Genomic DNA, 19,557 nt, shown 5'->3' on the forward strand with positions numbered 1-19,557 from the left:
ACCAAATCAAATAGGACACAGGGTGAGCAACCTGGCCTTTCTGGGGCTCTGTCATTTGCACAGAGAGATGGCAGAGAAAACCTGAGCTCAAGACCTGTTGAGAAAATATTACTGCCAAATGTTAACTGTTATTCTTTATAGGCATAAAGCCTTAGACTGAGTGACTTTTAGAAGCCAATCCCTTCCTCTTTTTTTAAATTTCAGATTGATATCAGGGTACAAACGTTTAGGTGAACTTGTTTTCATTTCTGAAGTAAAGGTCAAGTTGTAGTGGAGCCCTTCACCCAGGGACGTGCTGGACACCCTCACATCGTGCACATTAGGTGCGATCCAGTCAACCATCCTCCTCCCTCCTCCCCTGGTCCTTCTCCCCTCCCCCTCACCAGACCATACTGTGGTTTTCTTTCATGTGTGCTGATAGTTGTTTATATATTAGTTTCATATTAATATGGAGTACATTGCATAACATTTTCCCCCTATTCTTATGATACTTTACTAAGATGACTGTGTTTCAACTCCATCCAGGTAGACACAAAAGATGTAAAGTCTCCATCATCTTTTTGATGGTACTCCAGGGTATACATACACCACAGTCTGTTAATCCATTCAGGGATTGAAGGGCACTTGGGTTGCTTCTATGTCTTGGCAATTGTGAATTGAGCTGCAATAAACATTCCAGCGCAAATGTCCTTGTAGTACAATGATGTTTTTTATTCCTGAGTAGATAACCAGTAATGTGTATTCCTAACTAATAGCAAAACTGAGTCAGAGAAAGAAGGTAATTCATCCGAAAGTACATAGCAGCTTTTCCTCCTCAAGAGGCCAGGATATTTGCCATACCACTGCCAGTCTTTCTAGGACCTTTTGGGTCACAATGCTGCTTTTCTTGTTTTGTGCTTCATATATGAAAGGTTGGTGTTAGTACTTGTTTTTCTTCTTGAGTTGATGGATTTATGCTAAGCCATTATCTCACCTGTCCTCTGCACCGAGGATAAGGAAAGAAAATGAGACAGGATTAAGGCAGAGGTGGGCGTGGATCTCAGTGAAGCAAACAGCACTCTCCTAAGCCTCACAAACATGGTTGTGGGCAGTGAAGTCATCAGCCTCGTGCAGACCTATGATAAAAACACAAAAATACAGAGCCCTCTTGACTACAGAATTCATCCCTTCAATTCCCTGCCAATTGTAGGTTGATAGAAATAGGTCTGGTGCATAAGCATAGTCATTGAAATCTAATCATGTCTTTGAAAAATAGCTTTAATTCTCAAATGACTAGAACACAAAAATATAAGATTATATGATTCACGTGGTATTGGTCTATTCCTCTGGCAAACCCTGAGTATCTGCTCTGGGGAATAAAACATATCAAGTGTGATCAATACCTCTTCATCGATACTTATAGGCATCTGGACTTAGAAAGTAATAAATTCTTCCTCTAGGTCCAGTCCTGGGAATACAGTATCAACATGGTACCAACAGAGCTTACTTAGAAGATTTCAGGTGTTTGGGAAAGCTTGTAGAAGAAAGATAATACTCATTTACCTTAAGCTTGCTCACTGCAGATTACTTTCCAATCTTATGTCGGAAGTTAGCCAACGCATCTTTTTGGTTGCATTTGTTTGCCCGTGGCCCTGAAGAAAAACCACAGACAACCTTCTGAAGAAAAACCACAGACAACCTTTCTTTCTTTCTTTCTTTTTCTTTTTTTTTTTTTTTGCAGGCCAGGGCTGCATTTGAACCCGCCACCCACAGGGTATAGGGCCGGAGCCCTCCTCCTTGAACCACAGGCACAGCTCACACAGACAACCTTTCCTAGAGGAGAAATCTCATCACTCAGCTTGTGAGCAGTGTGAAGAACAGAAATTCAAGGAAGAGGGGAAGACTATCATTTTCTGACACTGAGGAAAGGCAGAATGGGAAGATGGGCTTTATCATGCAGCATAAAAATGTCTACAGGGGACTGCACGGCTGGCAGCAGAAGAAATGAGGAAGGTGGAAGGAGAGAGACCATTTTCCACTGTGAGACATGCGAGAGGAAGCCTGGACTTCATCCCAGGTTGCTACAAGAAGTGTCACACTCAAAAATATGATCAACAAAAATAAAGAAGAGCACTTTAATTATTGCATGTACCTTAATATTGATAATAAAATTATCAGATGTGTTCATATTTATGTTTTTCTCTTTTAAAACTGTAGGATAATTCTAAGTATGCCACTAACCTCTTTCCCACCCCAAATAAAGAAGAGCTGGGGTGGCAGAAAACTTGAATTGGAAAGGGTTAAATGTCTTCATTCAGCTCCTGTAGGACCCTCTCCGTGGGCAGTCTGCAAATCCCCGCACAGACCAGTCCTTCAGCCTTAAACCTTCATAAAAGGTAACTAGAAATAGCCAGGCGAGGCGAGGGCGCACGACAGGGCTTTGGTCATTCCCTCCAGTCCCACTCCAAACACCTCTCTGTTCCTCCCCGGTCCTACCCGGCAGCTCCCACAGGACAACACAGCCTAGCTCATTTTCTCCCTACTATGTTTATTTCTGCCTCCACCACGCTTCTGTTTTTACCAAAATCATAGAAGCTTCTCCTCCCACCAAACTCACAGTACACAGAAAAAGCAGTTAGGAAAACAGATGAATTATTTTCAACCACGACAGCACTTCTGAAGAACAACAAGGAGGAAGCTGTACAGACTCACAGAAGGGAACTAAAGGCTCAAGGAGCCGATCCGAATCCAGAGGCGGCAGCAGACTTCCTAAATCCCAGCCCAGTCTGTTCTCTAGGGGGGACACTGTCCCGATGCCCTCACCTTTGCTGAGCCGCACGTGATAACGTTAGCGAAGCACCTGGAGGGGGAGCGTGGCACAGGCCAGGCCTCTCTGATAAGGGGTTGCTGCTGTAGGACAAACCGCTGTGGGGCAGAGGGTGGAGGTGGGGTGGGGGGAGCAGGTGAGCTGCATTTTTGTAAGAAAAATAATAGCTCAAACGACATATATTTGGGTCACTGAAAATATTTGGAGAGCAGGATGAGCGGGAACCAAGCCCTGCGGATGCTACTAACTTGCTGTGCGACTCTGGAGAAATCACGCAGCTCTCTGAGGCTCGGTCTGCTGATCTATAAAGTGTATAGATCCCAGGGGTTCTTCTAGAGACAAGGACAGACCACGAAGAGAAGGGAGCAGAGGAAGGAACGGAAAAGAGGGAGGAAGCTGAAGAGAGGAGAGAGGTGTGTTTGGGAGAGGAGGAGGGGCCAAGGTGACAGAAAACATTAAAAATAAAACCGAGCACTTCAGGGCTTCATTTTTATGTATTTTTAGGGTTTACCCTTATATGTACAGGGTAATTTGGGGAGTAACTGTGGAGTGAATGAATGAAAAGCCTGAGAAGCCTGACGAGAGAGAGGGGAGAGACGAGAGAAAGTGAGTCCTGACGCAGTCTGGGGGCCGGGCCCTCTGTGGGTTGTCCCCAAGGCGTGGGCAGCAAGTTCCCAACCGGGCGCTCCCTGCCCTGCCGCCCTCCGGGAGAGCCGGCCCGAAACCGCCAGGGGGCGCTGCGTGGCTGCCGGGGCTGGGCCGGGGCGGAGCTGCTTTAAATCGCGGCGCCCAGAGGTTTGGCTTCTCAGTTCCTGAGGCGGGAGCGACCGCAGCTTCTGCCATCGCAACCACAGACCCAGACCCCGACCGGGGCCCAGAGCCTCTTCAGCCGCGGCTCAGCAAGCAGGACTCTCCACGTTAACTTTCCCGGTGCGGCCCCGCCACCTCTGGGAGCCCCAGGCGCGCACCTGCCAACTCTCCGCCTGCTGCACCTGCCCGTCCCGAGCCAGCGCCGGCGCCCGAGCGAGCCATGGCCAACGCGGGACTGCAGTTATTGGGCTTCATCCTAGCCTTCCTGGGCTGGATCGGCGCCATCGTCAGCACTGCCCTGCCCCAGTGGAAGATTTACTCCTACGCCGGCGACAACATCGTGACCGCCCAGGCGATCTATGAGGGGCTGTGGATGTCCTGCGTGTCGCAGAGCACTGGGCAGATCCAGTGCAAAGTCTTCGACTCCTTGCTGAATCTGACCAGTGAGTGCATCCCCGCACCCTCCTCCCCCCCCATAGCCACCGTCCAACCCCAGTGGCCTCCTTCTCCGGCATTCTGTTGTGTGATTGCCTTAGTTATTGGTTTTAGCTGATCAAGTCTTCCGACCTGGTGCTTTATTGTAGAACTGGAGAGAACTTGGGGACAGGGAGATAAACCCTAGTATTGCCTCTAACTCTTTAGTATCAGTTTTCTCTACCCTAGGTGTAGTTTCATCTTAAAATCCCATAAAGGTAGGTGGAGAGGGAGACGATGCACATGGGAGCGCGCGATCTTGAGCCCTTAGGCCTCCCTGGACTTTCTAAGATTCTGTGTAAATTAAAAATTGGCAGGGCTCAGACAAGAAAACGGGATGGCTAGAAAAGTTTGGAGGCTGATAGCTTCTAAAGTATGCAAAATTAGATACCCCCAAAGTATTCCATAAAACAATTTTTTAACCTTTACTATTACTTTTCGTATTATTACATTTCTACATGGAATGTCACATCTTGGTGTTTTTACTCAGCCGAGGTTGAATTTTTTATTCTTTAAGTGTAAAATCCAGTTAGTGCAGGGAGTCCCTCTATGAAGAAACCTCTTGCAATTCCCCCAAATTTTCAGCCTTCAGAAAAGCCCAGTTGTGTAGTGCCATTTGGAAAGAGACAGTTGCCAGTAGGTTTAAAAAAAAAAAAAAATGACAAGAAAGAGAAGTTCTAAATGATAACCTGTCCAACGTATTACAAAGGGGAAAGTGAAGGCCCTGAAGATAAATGGACAAAATAGTCACAGCCGAGGGGAGCAAAGGTCAGCTGGGAGAGGAAGGCCCCAGAGGGCTTCAGTCTTCCACAAGGGAATTTCTATGTAATGGAGGTTCGGTGCTCAATGGTCAAGTTGAACAGGATTATGTAGAGACAAATATTTCTAAGGATGGTGAGCAGGAGGTTATTGGAATGCCTTTTTCACTTTTTTTTAAATGAAAAGTTTTGAGTGAAAGGTTTTAATCAAAAATGATTAATTTCCCCCTAACTTAGGGAATACCAATTCATGTATGAGGTTCTTCCTGAGAAATTTAGTCTTTATCTACTAGATAAACAGGACCGGCCCCAGCCCTCTCACTGTGTGCTGCAGGTGGGCAGTGTCCTCATTGTTCAGTTGACATCACTTGTTGCTTTGTCCTAGTGAGGAACACCTTCTAATAATGTGTGTCAAGGACAGGTAGCTGAGTTACTGAGCCTGGTCCAAGTCCGTTTAAACACCTTGAACATCTGGGGCATTTGGTCAGTCAGCGTGTGATGTGGTTTTGAGTGTTATCATTTCAGCTTTTAAACGTTCCCATGTTAGGACTCCCTTATACCAAAACTCACCTCTAAGTTTAGTGATTATGTGTGGACTGTTGACCTCCTGAGTTACATTCATGCTTATAAAGTGGACGATTGAGAAATAATCACTGAATTTTCTCATGGAAAGACGCATTTATTTAGGTACCGTGTTGAGGACTTGGCAGATGGAGAAGGTTCTAAGAACAATTCTGGAGAGTTCTCACTATTAATTCTATTCTTCTGATCAAAAGATTAATTTTCAAAATCTTTACATCAGCTGCCTTTTAACTTCTCTCATTGACCAAATGAAATCAGATCGATATGTGTTATAAATACTTAAACAAAGCTTCCTTTCACATGATGGGTGAAAATGTTTTATTTTTATTTATTACTGGTTATTATAGTTATCACAGTTTTTAAAACTCTGATGGAAATTATAAACATCCCCCACACACACACATTATAGAGGTTTCTTTTTGTTAACTCCAGATCGAAGTCTACTCTTTGTTTTAGTTAAAGCCATAGTTTATCCAAGGTGGGGCTGAGGGCTTTCTCTCAAGACGAATTCCCAGAAGAGGGTCCCTTGACTCACATGTTCTCTAAATACCTGCCAGTGACTCACTGGAGCTTTGGACGGAGCCTGGAAAACCCGTCTCTATTTCTACACCTGAATGGTGGTGTTCACACCCACCCGAGATAGAGACCTAGAGAGGTGATTCACTGTCCAGTTTTGGTATAGTTCTATGACACCTACAGATGAAAAGAATTATTTGTGTATATGTAAGTAGTGTTTCTCATAAAAGCTTGTGTGTCATGAAGTGCTTTTAGGTGAAAAGCTTGGCTGCAGGCTTCCTGAAATTGTCCATCATGCCGTCTTTTTCAGTAGAGTTTACTTGGTGACTTAGAATAAAGACACGGGGATTTATCAAGGTTTTAGCACGGGAAATATTAAAACCCCTTGTTCCCTGATTAAACTATAGTCAGTTGTCAAAAATACATGACCTTCATAAAGTATCTGATGGGATACAGTGTGCTGACATTGTACAGGGTGGACATAGTATACAATATGAGAAATGAGATAGAGCAGAGTTTCTTTTCGGTAGTTTTTGCCAAGCAGTTTATAAAAATGTAGCTGAGAAACTTCCTGGGGAAACAAATATCACACTGTGTATTGTGATTTTATAATGCTTTGGACAATTTCCATTTCATCCAAACTATGTGATGTTTATTGGTGTTGATGACTCTTGCAGCTGAAAGGTGAAATATATTAAAAAGAGGCCAGATACAGTCGCAGTAGACATTTTTTGATTAATCTATACACCATGTATTATTTTGATCCCACTTTTAGGGAGCTATTGTTTAAGTTAATTGATTCTTCTTGCTTGACTTTAATAGCTAGAGCTGTCTAAAGATTGGGCTGCCCTGGGAGCTGCGTGGTGGGAGGTGTGCAAGCAGAGAATAAGTAAGCATTTTGTGGGAAGGTTGTAGGGAAAATCTGAGCACCAGACAAATGGGAGGTTAGGCTAGACTCTCGCTCAAGTCTCACCTACCCATGAGATTCTGTAATTTGTTTATAAGCTCCTCCAGCCTGTTTAACTTGCTTTGCATGAATCCACATGTGTGTAGGTGTGCTTAATGAGTATTGGTTGCTGTGAGGCTTCCCAGCACTATCACCATGATGTCAGGCTCAATCAGAGACAAAATCACTGACTTGGAGAGCCTTTGAAGAATAGGCAAAGAAGAGGGCGTCCACTTGTTCTCCAGACTGCGTTCTGCCTGCTGAACTGAGGGTAGTCAAAGGGCTGTTGGTATTCAGATATGCTTCAAGTGTTAGCTCTGTCTCTTAGAATGATGAAAGTTAAAACAAAAGTTTTCAATTCTGACTCAGTTTTTGCACTCAGTAGCCGTGTGTATAATGGTTAGCCACTTGATCTCCCTGGATTCAAGTGGTTTCCCTCCACTTAGAAAATAGGACAGAGTGGGTGGAATAAGAAGATAAATTCGTGTTTCATGTACTATCAACAAACACGAGCTGGGCCCTATTCTTGCTCATAGGGCATCGATAAGATTTCCTTCTAGTGCCAACATTCTTTGTTAGTAACTACAGCGACTAGAGAAAAATAGGAAAGTGGTATAGCTTGGGCATCTTTGACTGGTGTGATGAGTATTACGGAGGTAACGTAGAAGCATACATGTAAGCATGAGACAGTTTCTCTAAGAAACAAACAAAAAAGGCAGCAAAACAGGACATCCTAAAAAGTGGTACAGGCTGCTTTATTCCAGCCACTTCAATCACAGACTGTGCTTGCGTCCTGAGGTCACACCCAGAGGCCACTAGCTCATGTAGCAATAACATGGAAATGCTGACAATGAGGACTGTTGTAGGACTTTCAACTTCAGTAAAAGTAAAAGAAGTAGTAAGTGAAAAAGTCCCTGGGAGCATAGTTCTGTGACATTCTGTGTTAAGCTCACTTAATTGCTGGGCAGAAGAAAGGCATATATTTTTGTTCTAGTCATTCAATTCACTTATTAAGCAACGACCAATGCAAAAAGGGAATATGTGAGAATAGAGATACAGTTGAAATCTGCAGTTGACCTTGAACAATGTGGTTTGAACTGCAGGAGTCTACTGATAGGTGGATTTCTTTCAACCAACCCTGGATTGTGGGATTTGAAGCCCATGGGTGGAGGGAGGATGATTAGTGGGATCACGCCTATGGTTCAGCCTATAAGGGTACATGTGAATCTCTCTAAGTGTAGAATATAAATGTCTTAACACAATAACTAAGAAAAAGACATAAAGGCTATGTTAACCAGTTGGATGAAAGTATTTCAAATTGTATACAGAAACAGTACAATGTACCCCATGATAGTATTAATGTACACTGCTATGATTTAATTAAAAAAGAAAGAAAGAAAGAAACCCATGTATATGGAGGGCTGACTTTCTGTACACACAGGCTCTGGAGGGCCTACTGCAAGATTTTAATATATAGATTTAGTTATATATGGATGGTTCTGGAATCAATACCAATCTATACCAGGAGAATACTATATTTTATGTAAGATATAAGTAGTACCGAGGGTGATGTGGCTAGTAAGTAATATAAACAATGTTAGGTATTTATAATAGTTTGTGCTGCCTGAGTTGCAAAACTTAAAGTTTTAGAAAAAATTCCACATACTTGTCTGCGCTTGTCTTCCTCCACGTTTGTTGATTAACCTCACTAAAGTAGATCAGTAACTTCTAACTCATTTCTTGTCCTATAAGTAGAGGCCTTTGTATGCATTTTTTAAAATTATACTTTCAGGTTGAAAGCCATGAGAACTCCTTCGGGGGTCTTTAATCTCAAGATTATCAGTCTAGCTAAGTATAATTAAAAGACTGCCTTCTCCATTTACTGCTGAATAATGCTGAGAAACAATAGTGTAACTTTTCAACTGTTGGCTGATCTGGTTTTCCATAGACACTTCAGTCAGCGAGCATAATAATGGAGAGGTGTCTTCAAATTTAAAGGGCCAGGAGTGGAATATGTTTGATCTTAGATTTGATCCAATCACCCCAGCTCAAAGTTAATAGTGAAATGCTGTATTTCTCTATTCCCAAATATTATTTTATAACTTTCTCTTAGAAGCTCAGGAGAAGCACAATTTTAAATATAGACCAAATTAATCAAAACGTATAAATTTTTACTCTCTGCATGAATTTTTAGCTTTTTAGTGATCTAAAATAAGCCTGGATTTATGTGACAACATTAAAGCCTCCCGGGGCTCTTTAGGGAGGTGTTTTTCAGTATTTCAAAGGTTAAGCTAAACACAGAAAGTGTTTTTATTTATCATATAAGTACAATTTTTAATGATAAAAAAGTTCTAATTTAAATTTATTGAACATAGATTGAGTAATCACTGTGACTTACCATGTACAGGCAATGGGATGAGAATAGAAATAGATATCTGGCTCAAATCATCCAGGAGATCACAATTACATATTTTAGAACTACTTAAAAGGCCTCCCTAAGACCTTAATTTAAAGGGATTCATCTGGTTCCAGCTAAAACTCTGCAATTTAGATTTGATCTACACATAAAACACTCATAACTTGAAACACAACAGTTGCTTACTGTGATTTCTAATCTATCATTATACGTGTCTAGCTAGTGAGTTTTCATGTTGTTGTAATTCTCAGCATTTTTTGTGTTTGTATGTCGGTATTCTTTTTGCATTTTTCCCTCATTTCATTAAATAATTGGTCCAAATATCTCTAATAAAGAAAGATGAGATTTTGTGTCTGATCCCAATCTATTATAATATAGTAAAATAAAAACATTTGAATAAGTCAGTACTTGCCAGGATAAAAATGAAAAATATTATTTTGCAAAACATTTTTAAAATGAAACATGATCCCCTTCCTGTGGCTTATATAATTCCAAAATATTGGTTTTTTCCATGTTCTCCTTTTTTTCAATTTGTATTATACAAACAATGTATTATTCTCTGGAGAAATGAAGCACAGTAGGGCATAGCAATTGCAGAATAGAATATCTGCCAACTCCTCCTTAGAAACTGTAAAAGAAGTAGTAAAGTAGACGTGACACGTATCAAATGTATTTTCTTTGAGAACTTACTGGGGGAAACTTAGAGATTAAAACTGTATCAGATCATTCCAGGTAGGGACAGATGGAACCCTGGAGCCAGTTATGTGTGTAGGCTCCTTGCCTGGGAGATCAGTGGTTTTATACAAGCCTGATTCATGAGATTGATCCCCAGCAGACTCCTCATCAAGTCTACCGTGTAATCCCAGTGCTCAGACCTGCTGGACTACTTGCTTGCTATTTTTACTTGAAGAACAAATCAGTGTTCGAGGTCCACTTTGGGGCCCTACAACTTGAATGAAGTGGAAAACTTGGACAGAGATCAGAGAAAGCACCAGAATTGACTAATAAACGGTTGGAAAATAGGATGTATGAAGAAAAAAAAAAGTGGAGATGGCTTTCAGATGTAAAAGGCTATACATATTTGAAGGTCGATCACAGAAATAAACATTTACTAATTGTGTGATCTCTATACTGAGGGTAAAAATCATGTCACTGCTTTATTAACACCCTCAATGACTTCTGATAATACTTAGAAGGAACTCCAAGCCCTTAACCTTGCCTTCCAGTGCTCTGCAGGGTAAACACCTTCTCCCCACCTGCCAAACCCCACTTTTCTTCCCACATCCTATCATCCTCCTCTGGGGTGTCTAGCTCTCCCAGTCTGCCAAGATTGAGGGCCTTCTAATGATGTAGGACTTTTAGTTTTAAAACTAGGACAGTACCTGGCAAAATGGGATATGTGGTCATGCTATCCTTTAGACTTATGGTTTATCTTTGCTACTTTCAGCATCTCCATTTTTAGCATCTCTCAACCTGAAATGTTTTCCTTCTGAATGTAATCTTAGGACCAAATCTAAAATCTATATTAAATACAAGAGTTTTATTGTTTTACTTTTCTCTTTCCTTTTAAGTAATTATTGTATCTATCTTTATTAAATTAACATTTAATAAAGTTTTTGAAATATTTAGCCTTAATTATATTTGATAACCAAGGTTATCACCCCTGGAGATGTTAAGACTGAGTCTAGGTCTAAATTAAACATTGAGATAGAAAATTTTTTCCATACACTTATCTCGGTCACTTTTAAAAACCATCGTAGTATCACTTCTTCTAATATCCTGGAGAGAAGGATGATCGATCACAGTTTACACAATGCAGCATTGTTCCAAATAATACTAAGTACCTTACCCAAGGTAGTATAATTTGTTACAAGGTAAATAATACTTAGGTATGCAAAAAATATTTATTATTTATTAACATGGTCAGTGACATTGTGATATTTAATTGAAGGAAGAAATAAATCTATAATTTAAACAAGAATCTTCTAATCACCATTGTTTCAGCTCATTTTTAAAGTCCATGTTTTTATGCCACATCAGTGCTATCAAGCTTTTACCCTTTAAGAAACAAATTGACATAATATCTCAGATCATGATTTAGTATACCAAAAACAACAGAGAATTAATGAAATCCTGAGACATACAATCTAAAAATTATCGTGTCTACTAGTTTACTACACGCCATTTTAAACAGCTTTAAAAACTGATGATCTCTTTGGATGCGAAACTACTACTGTGTCCCAAGGTAACATCTCAAAGGTTATTTTGTTTTAAGAAAATGCCTTTTATAGTCTTCCCTACCCTCGATGCCTTTCTGCATCACTGGAGATACAAATTTGCTTATCCAGCCATGATTATCTGTGAGAAATTCATTTTTTTATCTTCCAAAATCACCTAAATTTTCTGATGCTTGACAATTAGGTTGTAAAGCTTGTGACTGATATCAAGGATATATTGTAAACCATTTTAATTACACGTGGTTACCACTGAGGATACTAGGTTTGATTGTTTTCTTGGAATCAAAATTCTCCATTAGTAAGGATTATATATGTATTAGTTCATCTAAACAAGGTCATTAATTATATTTCTGGTTTGTTTTGAATGTAATGTTGAAAACATAGAATGTTAGAGCTGGGGGACCTCTTTTCATCATCTAGCCCAGAAGATTCTGTTACCAACAGGAACATTACTAGAACTGAGGTCTCCTAACTCCTACTTGAGTTTTCTGTACAACATTGATATGTCCTTGGCCTTCTTTCTTCTCTTGTTGATCTAAGAATATGTTTACATATTCTAAAAATTTTTTTTTCAGGCACTTTGCAAGCAACCCGTGCTTTGATGGTGGTTGGAATCCTCCTGGGACTGATAGCAATTTTTGTGGCCACCATTGGCATGAAGTGTATGAAATGCCTGGAAGATGATGAGGTGCAGAAGATGCGGATGGCTGTCATTGGGGGCGTGATATTTCTTATCGCAGGTAATAGAGTCTGCCCCCTCCACACATCACCCTGATAACCTGTTCCTAGTATGATTTGACATGCAGTTTTCAGTTTCCTTAAATTATGTTGTATCCATTGCACTTGAATTGATTTCAGTCTCTTTAAAATCTGCAGACACAGACCTGAAGTCTGGTTGACTTAGCTGTTGTCAAGCAGGAGCCAAATGAACATGTGAGATCTGTGCTCACATGGGACAGGTCTCGGTGTTGAGGTTTCAGGTACCAACTGGTTTATTAGAACTGCTCTCTTCAGGTGAAGAGAAGTGTTTGCTTTCTAGCAAACGCTAAGGAACTATTCCATGTAATTCAGAAAATTTCTATGGTGTCTCCACAGATACTATGTGGAGAAGATGAGGAGTAGTGATAATGAGCATAAAGAACAGGTGAATGGTACAGGACTGGGAGGGATGGATGGGATTATTAGAGCAAAAGGGGGACGGGAGTTTAGAATGGTCAGATCTAGTTCTTGAATAAACAGTTACGCACCCATAGAACAATGAAGAGAAAGGCCAATTGGGATGGAGGTGGAATGTTGAAATGGTAGGCTGTTGGGCTAAGTAGGTTAGGAAAGAAAAAGATACTGAAATGCCTTTCCAAAACTTGATAAAATAATGAGATTATATTTCCCACAGAAAATAAATAAATGTGTATTTGTTGTTTTATTCAAGCGTTGATTGATAGGTTGGATGACGTGTCCTTGCAGAGAGAGCCAGAGGAGATGGCAGCACCGTGCACCATTTCAGAGCTTTATAAAACAAATTATTTTCAATATTTTCATATATACTGCATATGTCTCTGTACAACTATATATACTATGTATTTCAGACATAGATAGTATGTAGTATCATCATATTTCACACATAGGTAATACATAGTATATATAGCTATAGATAGATAAATACATGCAGATATAATACATGTATATATAGTTAAAGACATACATATACACACACACTGTATCATATCAGCATATATACTACATATCGACATATATCATATAGCACATATATATCTATGTAAAATATTTTCCATATATAGCTATATAGTATACATTACATATTTCTCTAGGTGGCTATATATACTATGGGCTATATATGAAGTAGTTCATAGTACAGATATGTAAATACGTATGGATATACTATACACAGCTAAAGATATATACACATATATCTATATAAGCCTATAACAAAGCTTTGATATGGAGCTGCCCATGTCTTCTGGCTCTCATTTTCTGAAAGGACACATCATCTAACCTTCCCAGTAGTACTTGGCTACTGTGTACTATCTATATATTCTATGATATGTTAGTTGTATTTATATAGATGGTATATATATGTAGATAATATTAATATCTAGATATAACAGAAGACTGCTATGCATACTACATATTATATACAGTATACCTATATAAAGTAGTTTGTTGCTTTTAGAAATTAAATCAGTGATATGACCTACTCCTAGGTCAAACTAGAAATACTTGCTCTTATTATTTTATTTTTGATGGAAGACCTGTAACAGGGGCTTTTCCACCATTATAACACGGGCTTAACCCGTAATGGAGGGACATTGTCTGTAGTTTTGCCAAAGATGTGATTAGTTTAAAATGACCAATTGTTTTGTTTATCTAAAGGCAAATTAACAAACTGTCTGAAAAGGTATAATGGGGCCTTATTCTCAATAATTTATTCTTACATCAAGAGCTATAAATGAGCTTATTACATTATATCGTTTCTTTGCGAGCCTTCTTATAACTCTCCCAGGTAACTGGATCACTCCCATTTCAGGAACTTCCTTGGTGGTAAGGGACACAAGTTCAAGAGCATTCACATGGTCTATTTGGCCAGGTGAAGGCAATGATGGTTTATGTCAAACATTAGAGAATATTAGATTGAGCCACTCTGTTTTTTGGAGGGGAGAGGGAGCCACATAAAGATATTTAATTTTTATTACCATAAAAAGAAGTTATTTAGTTTCTTTGGATATGAAAAATTGAGATAATTTCATATTTCTTTTAAATGAGGAAAAGAATTATTTTGACTAAGTAGTTTCTTTGGTATTGCTAAATGTATATTTACATTACTAAATGTACTATAAGAAATTGAGATTGGATTGCATAAATTGATCTGATGTGGCACCCACAGCAAATCTCAAGGCAATCAGCACCTGTGCCAAGCATTGCCTCAGCCAGGGGGCAGTGGGATGGTGAACGTTCTGGTCCATTCTGAGACCAGTCCTATTCTATCCACTATCTAGCTGCCTATTTCCTTTTTGACCCTGCAGAAATGTAAAATTTGAGTTTGGTTAAGAAAAACATAGAAAGTAATTTAATACACTAATGCATAGCAGTATCTTTGAAGAAAATCTTGTACAACACAAAACTGCTGATTTGTTTTCAAATAGCATTATTTGTACAAGAGACCTTGAACTACGGTGAGCAAGATGTCGTAAATTATGCTTAACCCTAACCTAATATTTTTGTGTATCTTAACAGGATTCTTGGGATAAATCATATGTGAACTTCTACTCTCCCTAATACTAAAATAAAAGTGTCAGCCTATTGATGAGATTTAATTCTTGTTAAATACGTTTAGGTTAACGGGTTGTATATCTATGGTTAGGGTTCCATTGTGACTAAAAGTCTTTTGTTTTGAATTTCTGCAGGTCTGGCTATTTTAGTTGCCACAGCATGGTATGGCAATAGAATTGTTCAAGAATTCTATGACCCCATGACTCCAGTCAATGCCAGGTAATTCTATTCATGCATAAAATAGTTTATGAGAAAATACCCTTTTTCTGTCTTGCAAAGATCTTCTAGTACCATAGTTTCCAAGATTTGAAGATTTTATGGAATTTTCTGTCAAACTTACAATGTAAATGAGTTGTGACTCATGTTACCATGAGTTTGATAATTGCTTTAACAGCCTATATTGATGACAAAATGTACTTCAAAGTAGAAAAGTTTTAAGCTCTATACTGGAATTTTTTTCCTTGTTTTTTTTTTTCCTTCAAGTATTAATAAAGATGTTAAAAACATTTGAAGTTTTCTTCCTGAAGTATATTTTGATATTTATAACCCCTAACTATGATTATTTGTTAATGATGTAGTATGGTTGAATTAAAAAAAAATAGTACTACTGTAGGGGTTAATAAATAATACTTGCTTCACAACAGTTCATTTTTACATGTAAAGCTGTAACTTTCAGGTGTATTGAGCTCCCACCTTGAAGTTTATGTTCCATCACAACTGTAAAATTGGCTTTACAAAAGTCATCTTTTTTAGTACTGTGAGCTGAGCAAGTTGAAGAGCAGCTCTCAGCTTGGTTCTCATAACAACACTCTTTGATCCAGGGACAAGGCTATTCATCTTACCATCTGTACATCTTTCAAGCCTAATAACCACATTCAGAGTCATCACGTTCAGATGTAATTATTGTTTGTTAAATGTTGGAAGCAATGGATGAAAAATCTCCCTGTTTGGAGAGATAATATATTCTTCTTTTTATATAATCACCCACGTAGAGGAGACCACATCTGCAATGATTGTGTTGGAGTTCATCCCATCACATTTACCATGTAGGGGCAGAAACTCCTAGAGGTCAACAGGCTAGAATTTGGCCAAAGTGATAATACCAGTCATGTACATGAAAGCACTTTACAAATTGCTAGGCACTGTGCACTTATTTACATTAGCACACATAGTCCTGAAAGCAGTCCAGTGAGGCCTATGGGATTATCTCTCCTTGAAAGGAGGAGAAACTAAGGTGGAGAGGTTGCTATCTCAGAATCACAGTAGTTGAGAATTTGCAGTAGGATTCAAATTCTTTTAACTCCTAGATCCAGCCATTCTCTACCCTTATTGTCTATAATCACTCACAGATATCTCAGCCCAGGTGTGCGGTTTAACACATCCACCAGGATAAGCTTAATCCAGAGTGGTTAACAGGCTCCTCAGAACTACTTTTCTCAAAAACATAAAATTTGGATGGCAGTTTATATAGGTGTCTGGCATCATCTGTTCGAAACTCTAATAGTCTCCATCCCACTGTGTCAGTTTTTTTATAGAACAGGATGGTTACTTGGTGATAGCATGACTTGTTAAGGGTTAGCCTGGGAGTCATGATCTAAACCCCACTTCTGAAGTAGGTAAGCATTCTCTCACCCATGGAAAAGTCTTTGGAAATATTGGTGTGATTAACCTAGTCTTGCACGTTCTGTTTCTGGATCTACTATTGCAAATTATCAACAGTTGCAATACAAACATTCTTCTGAGTATATGTACACAAACCTAAAGTACTTTCCCAAAGAATCACAGTGGGTCGTTGTTAACAAACAATATATGAGTATTTATTTTCTTCCTTAATATATCAGTTGCCCATAAATCATTGATTAACAAATGCATTTCTTTTCTTCTTAGGTACGAATTTGGCCAGGCGCTCTTCACTGGCTGGGCTGCTGCTTCTCTCTGCCTTCTGGGAGGTGCCCTCCTCTGCTGCTGCTGTCCTGAAAAAACAACCTCTTACCCAACACCGCGGCCCTATCCAAAACCTACACCTTCCAGTGGGAAAGACTACGTGTGACACAGAGGCAAAGGGAGACATTCATGTTGAAACAATCAGAAAATGGACAGGAAAATCCTATCATTGCCATTAGGACATGAGAGTTTGAACTGTTGTAATCTGAACTGTGGTGTTACAAAACCAAAAGGCCTATTGCCAGAAATAACCTAGTCTTATTTTATCTCTTTCCTCAATATAAGAGGAAGGTCTTCTCCATGCGTGTTACTACTCGCCCCATACTCAAGTGGCGGGAGGGTTTGCTCTTTACATATATATAGATATGTATATACACATGTTTTCTATAAAAAATTAGACAATGAACAACTCTTCTTATTATGTTGATGCCAGCATACTTTAAATATCTTTAAAATACAAAAAATATTTAATTCCATATTGATTAAATAAGTTTATTGTTACACGTTCATCTTCCTCTATGTAGACAGATGTTATAAACCAAGTCATTTCCCCTCTGTCGTCAGCTTTCAGTGTCTTTACTATTGGACCAGACCTACCTAGTGAAGTATAAGTTCTTTCAATTCTTCATGTGTGCCCTTTATATGTACCTGTATATGTATTATTTTTTACCATAATCTTAGAGCACTTGCTTTTCCATTATTTTTTTTTTAATTTGGTTGGTTTCTAACTCCTGAATCTAACACATTTCATAGTCTACATTTTAATTTCTAAAACCGATAAGAATCTCTTACAGATCAGAATTTGGAGGCAAGTGGGCAACTTTCTATGTAACTGAAGTGGTCTCTTCCTCTGACCTTCCCACACCATCCCTGGACTCTGAACTGTAGCACCCTCGCCTGCTTTCAAAATATTTGTCTAATTGAGTAGCTCTGTGCTGCTCACCCCAGTGTTGGAACACAGTTTATTGATTGAATGTTTAAGCTACTTATTTATAGTTGTACATCCCCCAAACTACCTTTTTCTTCTTCCCTCTTCAACTGTGCTGTTTTCCCGTATGTAATTATCATATAGTTTACCTGTCTTCATGAAGAGGTGTGGTCTGTTTGTCTGAACAAAGTGCTAGACTTTCTGGAGTGATAATGTGGTGACAAATATTCTCTCCATGGCTATAATCCAATAATTTTATCTTTCTGCCTATTTGCCCATCTGTCAGATCGAGATAATGATACTTAACCATTTGGTAGAGGTAGTGTGAGTATTAATTAGTTGATATCACTCTCATTCTTTGAACATGAAGTGTGTCTAAGTAATGTTTTCATTTGCTCAATTGGCTATTTACAAGTCACTGCACACACACCTTGGTGTGGTTCCCTGTCCTCCTGTCTCCACTGGTATGTTTCCTTTCCTTAAGCCGTGCCTAACACATTGTTGGTGCTCTGTTCCATTTTCACACTGCTCTTTTTCAGTCTGTACAAAATACGTCTTCACTTGAACAAGATGATGTAATGGAAAGGGTGTTGGCCGTGGTGTTTGGAGACCTGGATTTGAATGTTGGTGCTGTTATTTACTGTCTGGATATGGGCAAGGCGTTTGGCTGCCCTAGATTTGTTGCTTCACCTGTAAGAGGTGGTTTGCTAATTCCCGATCTGCCCACTTCACAGGATTGGGTGGGAATTCAGTGAGCAAGGATACATGTAGATGTGGTTGCAAAAGGTGAAAAGTATTGTATTAAGAAAAAACTAAGGTATTTAAAAGAGAGGATTTTAAGCAATGAGTTTCTTTCTCACCCAGTTTCACCAGCAATGAGAGAGTGAAGCAAAATTCAGCCTCACTAAATGAAAAGGATTCTAGAAAGTTTTAGATACTTTAGTGAGAATGGCCTGATGCCTTTTATAGCAAAGCAGATATAATGAGGAAAAATAAAAACCCGAGTGTTCATAAAGCCAACAGTTTGGGATAGTCTTTGAATTATAATAGCTTAGAAGTGTCCGTAAGGTGCTCTCTGCTAAGTGATGGCTCCCGAGTTCTTGCTCTTGGCTGGTAGCTGACATCACTCGGATAGTCGGGGAATAGTACTTCAGAGCAAAACACATGGGGAGAGCTCACCAGATGCCCGACTCTTAGGATGATTTGGAACTGGTAAATTTTACTGAGTCTTCCAAACATGAAAGTCTATGCTTCTAAAAGTCATACTTTAAAGAGCCGTTGCCACATACATAGATGCTAATGATGCGTGAATGTACATGCACGGGGATACCAATTGCTAAACGACCAAAAACTATAGTAAAAAATGACCAACAGAATTTATCCAATTTTGATATTTTTATACTCTGCTACCACACCTGGAAACAAATCAATAGATATTTGGGGGGGTTATAATGGGATTTGTATAAAGCATTGCTCTTTTTCAATAAATTGTTGTTTTGTAGTAAAAACAAATTTGTGGCTTGTTTTCCCATCCCTTATATCAAGGTCATCCTGCTTGAAAGAGGAGGCGGCCTGGGATAGGGTCTGACTCACCTGTTCCTGGGAAATCCCTGTGCTGCCTCTGGGCCATCTATCCAAGTATTTCAGTGGCTCCACCCACTAGAATGTTTTACTTCTCTTAAACTGAGCTCCTCTTCAAGGCTGGTGTTAAGAGAGGATGCCGGGAAACATTCCTTAATAATTTCTCTCAGCCATGAAAAGCGAACGCATGACAGGGAATGATTAAATGATAAGATGGAGAGGTGGTTTGTCCACTGGAAAGCACTGGGAAAGCTCATGTGGCTGTGTCCCT

At 39.4% G+C, this 19,557-nt stretch overlaps 1 protein-coding gene and 1 long non-coding RNA gene across 2 annotated transcripts; one reads left to right on the forward strand and one right to left on the reverse strand.

The window, feature by feature from the left end:
* Positions 1-937: 937 nt before the first annotated feature.
* LOC111726284 lies at positions 938-1,603 on the reverse strand. The gene is made up of 2 exons (XR_002774093.1): positions 1,543-1,603; positions 938-1,115 (listed from the first exon to the last, which is right to left on the reverse strand). It is a non-coding gene; the product is annotated as an uncharacterized LOC111726284 (long non-coding RNA).
* Positions 1,604-3,579: 1,976 nt separating this feature from the next.
* Positions 3,580-19,217, forward strand: CLDN1 (claudin 1). The gene is made up of 4 exons (XM_003792703.3): positions 3,580-4,059; positions 12,121-12,285; positions 14,968-15,052; positions 16,721-19,217. The coding sequence occupies exons 1-4, from the start codon at positions 3,837-3,839 to the stop codon at positions 16,881-16,883; spliced, it is 636 nt and encodes a 211-aa protein (XP_003792751.1). The 5' UTR covers positions 3,580-3,836; the 3' UTR covers positions 16,884-19,217.
* The last annotated feature ends 340 nt before the right edge of the window (positions 19,218-19,557 follow it).

The sequence above is a fragment of the Otolemur garnettii genome, unplaced genomic scaffold (assembly GCF_000181295.1).
Source record: "Otolemur garnettii isolate 467f Iridium unplaced genomic scaffold, OtoGar3 scaffold00060, whole genome shotgun sequence".
In the NCBI taxonomy this organism is placed as follows: domain Eukaryota; kingdom Metazoa; phylum Chordata; class Mammalia; order Primates; family Galagidae; genus Otolemur; species Otolemur garnettii.